Source organism: Vanellus vanellus (genome assembly GCF_965231255.1).
Source record: "Vanellus vanellus genome assembly, chromosome: 2".
Classification (NCBI taxonomy): Eukaryota; Metazoa; Chordata; class Aves; order Charadriiformes; family Charadriidae; genus Vanellus; species Vanellus vanellus.
In genome coordinates this window covers 138,896,115-138,901,659 of record NC_138906.1, presented here as the reverse complement: position 1 = coordinate 138,901,659, position 5,545 = coordinate 138,896,115, and the positions used below count along the sequence as shown (strand labels likewise).

Sequence of the window (5,545 nt, the reverse complement as noted above, 5' to 3'; positions counted from 1 at the left end):
CTGGGAATTTAGCTGTGTCCAGTTGATATGGTGGGCTGAAATGAAAGAAAAGAGTATGGAAGAGGATATGCCACTCTGTAGGTTGAGCCTACCTTTTTCTTCTGAAAGACAGTATGGTTTAATTATTTGCCTTTAAGATGGAGTGCTCTCGTATGACAAAAATAATTAAATAAAAACAAGGCAGTGACCTTTGTGCTAGTAAGGGCATATGAATAATAACACTATGACCTACTGGCAAAGGAGGGGTAGGGGAGGAAGGAAAACTCTGGGCACTGGGGCTCCCTCTCCATTGGTCATCCTAGAGCATCATGTGGCCAAGGCTCCTTTTTAAAGATAACTCCTGATCTCCTGGAGCTCATACGATCCTCCTGTCCTGCATTTCTGCTTGATCCTGTAGAAGACTTCTCTCTAGCCTGACAAAATGTGTGACCAGTTTGTGGGCACCTGGAAGCTCCTTTCTAGTGAAAACTTTGAGGACTATATGAAAGAGCTGGGTGAGAATTGTTATTTGGAGTTGCTGTATCTGGGACAGGGAAGGAATGCTCATTTTGAACTTTATTCCTTACTTGCTTTTTCTGGCTATGCTGTTTAACAAGGGGGGGTTAGTCCGACTATTTTGGTCAGACGTTCTTAAACTGGAGCACTGGGCTGTTTGAATTATTGGTGTCAAATTCTTATAACGTAGAAAAACCTCGATTGGGACGAATAGTTTCAGGTAAGCCAAGTCTATGCATGCCTACTTAGTGTTATAAATGGAAGTAAAGCACGTCACTGCAATATTTTGTGTGGATTAACTTTTATCCTTGAACACACAAAGCAGCGTAATGCTAGAATGCAGCAAGCTTCTCTGTGTCTAAAAGCAACACACCTAAACTTCCTTATATTGCTACTGGACTGGGAGACCGATTAATTTTCACGGCTATTATAGCGAATGAAACTCTGTAGCTGCCTCCAGTGAATAATAACAAAGAAAATTGCATGGATTCATGCAGATACTTGCAGAAGACTTGAGGGATAACACTCTCCTCTAAAGGTGTGGACTTCTTGCTTGGAATTAAAATTGGGCTTTAAAAGGTTTCCACATTCTTTTAGTGTGGAGGCAGTATGGGGTAACTTGCACTGATTGGATCAGTACATGCTAAAACACTGGGGGGTTATTTGGAGAGTAGGGGTAAAATACTGAGACTTATGCAGCATTCAGACAGCTTTCGGTGAGACTCTTGCACTCTTAATCTTTACCCCAGATTTTACTTCAGGACATAACCGTTGCCAGCTATTTCTTAATCATTTCCTTTTATTCAGCCTAGCCACTGATAATTATAAAAAGTGCTTCGTTTTTTTTTTCTTGATTGTTTGTTTGGTTTTGTGGCTTAGAAACTGTCGTATATTTCTGCTTATTTACTTTTAGATACAGTTAGCATACAAGTTAGTGTACAAACCACCACAGTTATTTCGAACAAGTGTATGTGCAAATATCTGGCATTAAAATCTTGTCTCAGTCTTCAAAATATTGCTTTTACTATTCTGACAATGAAAGAGCAGAGAATTTCCTTACGCAATCTCACCCAGCTTGGTCTATAACCATACCAAGCTAGTGAGATGTTACAAAGGAACCTCTGCAAGATAGAATTAATAAAAAAATCAGAAAGCAATAGGGAAATCAGCACTTAAGTTTTCTTCTTTCCCAACAAATAAGAGAAAAACATTGAGTAAAGATAAAAATTTCATAGTGCCGTGTCTTATTTACAGGTGTGGGGTTTGCTACCAGGAAAATGGCTGGTGTGGCCAAGCCCAATGTAACTATCAGCATCAATGGTGATGTGATAACCATCAAAACAGAAAGTACCTTCAAAAATACAGAGGTCTCTTTCAAGCTGGGCGAAGAGTTTGACGAGACCACAGCAGATGACAGAAAAACAAAGGTGAGTCGAAAACCAGCACTTTCCAAATATACTTCTCAAAAGGGACGTGGGAGCAGGACAGGGTTGTGATTTTGACATCCAGTGTAGAAACACTGCCTTCAAAGGTAAGAGTGCTATGGGTGCTTTGTGCTTCGGTACTGTTTGGACGTGGAAACAGTCTTATCTTCAGCCCACAGCAGCCTGATGAAACAGCCATGCTTTGCTTTTTTTTTGGTTGGCAGAATGTCATAACCCTAGACAATGGCGTACTGAACCAGGTGCAGAAGTGGGACGGAAAAGAGACTATCATAAAGAGAAAAGTGGTGGACGGGAACCTGGTGGTGGTGAGTCCATTTTTGTTACTTAATCACTGAATTCACTGTGCAGAATTGATGTTTGGCAGATGTATTACATTAGATTAAAGCACGTGGAGTGAAAGCATCTGAAAGGGCTCTTGAAAGCATCTGAAAGGGCTCTGTGCACTTGGTGAGAAGTCTCTCTGAATGAGTTTGGAGTATGTACTAAAGCTGAAATGCTGTTAAACTTATGGAACGGTATGGAGGTGCCCATTCTCCATTCACAGCAAAAGATGGTTAGGAAAGAGTAGAGAGAAAAAAACCAACATCTCCATGAGGGAAATTTTTATGTATCAAAATCTTTAAGTCCTGGACACTATAGAGGAAGTATTAGCAAAGTCCATATTAAGTGCACCCGCTCTGGGCTGATACAAAATACTCCTGTTCATTTCCAGCGGAGACTCAACAGCCATCTGTGGGAACTGTGCTTTGGATCATCAACAACCGTGTCAATAATATGAAGTTATAGCAAAAAAAGAAACCTCTACCCAAGCTCTGTTGGTTGGTGTTATCTGGTCAGAGAGTATTGAGCTTGACTCGGTGCCAGTGAGGCCCACCTGCAGTTTGGGGCTTCCCAGCACCGCTCTCCAGTTTTAGGAAAGACACTTTGAAGAGTCTGGGAGGGGACTAAAACTGTGTTCATAAAAGGCAGCTGAGAGTCCTACCTGCAACAAAATGATACACATACACAAAATTCCTGAAGAGTTCTGCCCTCCCCTAGGGAAAAATAGTATGTCCATAAATCTAATATTTACATTTCTTTGGATAGAGACCAGAGGAGAACAAATAGAAATAGTTTTTAATAACAACTTCATTAAGAAAGATTGAACAAAACCAGAGTTTGATCTAACAGAAAAATAGATGAGGACAGAGCCTAACACGCAGAGGCTGACGCCGGCAGCTGCAAGTCTGAAAGCTGCGTAGGGCTCTGTGTGGGTATGCGTTGTGCACACGTGTGTGAAGAAGACAAGCCACAGCTGACAAAGGTGAAAGGAAAAAAGACTAATGCCCAGCTCCAGAGTCCAACCACCCTCCAGAGAAGTCCTAGGAGCCTTCTTTAGAAGTTTTTAAGAGGAGATTAGAAATCTCCTGGGGGTCGCTGGAGCAGTCCTTTGATGTTCTTTCAGTCCTGTGCTTGTATTTCAGATTTCTGTTTCTGAAGTTCTCAAGCTTGAGTTTCACTGTTTTGGCAATTGATTTTAGAGGGGAGAAACACACATTTTTTCTTACATTGGCTTCCAATGGATAAGTAACTCTCTGCCTTCTGACTAACAAATATTTAGTGAGAGTTAAAAGCTGATTAAATTTGCCTTTCTTTCCAGGAATGCGCCATGAATAATGTTACATGCAAAAGAGTTTATGAAAAAGCATGAAGAAGCCATCTTCGCACAGGACTAATGCTTAAAGCTGGAGAAAAACAACTTAACCAAAGGAGAAATACTCCACAAATCCGTTTTAAAGAGAACTGCACTTTTTACAGATATATCCCAAAACAGTTACATGCAGCTAGTCTAATTTGTTGTGGCTATTCAATAAACTGTTCAGCTTTCTACAACCCATGCTTGTGCTGGAGTTTGTCAGAAAGGGATTTTGGGGCGGTGGGGTGGGGTGGATGCAACCCGGGAAGGGGTGCTGTGCGGGAAAGCATCACGTGAGAGCTAGCGCCACGCTCGGTACCTGTGACCCATCTCACTGCGGAGGGAGGGTCGGAGGCCATCCAGTGAGTGGCACTTGTTGTGTGACAGTGATAGATGTAGACCCAGACACAAAAACATCCTCCGGTGAGTGCTGTGTGTGGGCTACCCACTGCAAGGAGTCTGCGCACAGCAAGGGGAATACCAGGGCTACTTTTCCTGGCTTCGAGGGAAGGGCGTTGCTCCTGGGGCAGGGAGGAGGGCAATTGCTGTGGACGTCCAGCGTTGGCTTCCAATGTGAGCAGGGGAACCAACAATTTTAAACCCAAGGCTCATCTGAAGTGGCTTGATCTTGTCCTCTTCCACCTGAAGCTTGAAATTATAGCCGCTGTAGCTCTCAGCTGTGATTATTTTCTTAATGTCCCTTTCCTTAACATCTCTTTTTGTCCTAAACTAAACAAAAAGCCTTGAAATAAGAATCATAGCTTTAAAAGTACTGGCAGTACTTTTTAAGTACTAAACACCTGTGAAAGTTTGCTAGTTGTACAACCCCCTTTATTTCCTATATGCATTTTCTTCGAGCTCATTAAGTTAGATCAGTCTTGGGAACACGAGCCTCTCCAGATGGAAAGCCCTTTGGACACTATGTTTTTCAACTTTTCTTATTCTTGAACTACCTTCTTCTACAGCCCTTAGGGCTGGCCTCCTATTTCAAAACTTCGTGTCCGCAGAAGCACTGATTTCTACACCCAGGATGACTCAAACTGAGGACAAAAAAATGGAGAAGTCTAGGGAAAACCTGGACAAGAAGAGTCTGAAAATGTGTGCGGTAACCATAAAATGGGGAAATGAGCATATCTCAAGCTTTTTTATTAAGCTCTGTGAACCAAATTCCACATATTCCTGACATTCCTGAGGTCAGCTGTCAGAGACGATGGTGCTGAGTCCCTACTGCCAGCAGCAGAGACCTCATACACTTGAACTTTCCTCTGCAGGACTCAGACTGTTCCCAAGTTTCTGCACTATTAATACAACTGGGGAGGGGAAAAGAAAAAGAAGGACTTCTACACTCTGGATGAGCTAAGGAGTCATTTAAGAGCAGTTCCAAAAGTCTATCAGTAAATTCTGCAGAAAATGTTTAAAAATCCACGAAAATACAGCTCCCCTGTTTTCCTGTTTTTACCTTGTCTTCATTGGTTCTGAAATCTCATCAGCTTAAAGAACAGCAGTTGCATAGGGGAAGGAAGTATGCTGCAGAGTACCCCATATATGCAATATTAAATCTACTCAGCACTTAAAAAGAACCAAAATTATTTACAAAAGCCAGGATAAAACTTCAGTTTAGTGGCAGAAAACCTTCAAGGGAGAGATGATCGTAAGAAGCAGCAACATTAATGTAAATAAACTATATATAGACATTAAAGAGCAGTCTATAGTTAAATATATCCCATTCTCCACAGGTATGGAAATACTATATTTCAGAGGTCAAATTTACAATATTCGAATATTCATATAGCAGCCTTTATTTTCCGGAAATCTTACATTCTTAATAAAGCCTGCAGTAGCAATTGTAACATTCACAGCCTGATACTGCAGAGGCAGGTAATCTCTTCTGAAAGCATCACCATTTATTTTAGTACCTGGTGAATGAATT

The 5,545-nt window shown here is 41.5% G+C and overlaps 1 protein-coding gene across 1 annotated transcript; it reads left to right on the top strand.

The window, feature by feature from the left end:
• The first annotated feature begins 344 nt into the window (after positions 1 to 344).
• LOC309669266 (fatty acid-binding protein, adipocyte) lies at positions 345 to 3,812 on the top strand. Its single transcript, XM_082479877.1, has 4 exons — positions 345 to 494; positions 1,750 to 1,922; positions 2,144 to 2,245; positions 3,580 to 3,812. The coding sequence occupies exons 1-4, from the start codon at positions 422 to 424 to the stop codon at positions 3,628 to 3,630; spliced, it is 399 nt and encodes a 132-aa protein (XP_082336003.1). The 5' UTR covers positions 345 to 421; the 3' UTR covers positions 3,631 to 3,812.
• Positions 3,813 to 5,545: the final 1,733 nt, after the last annotated feature.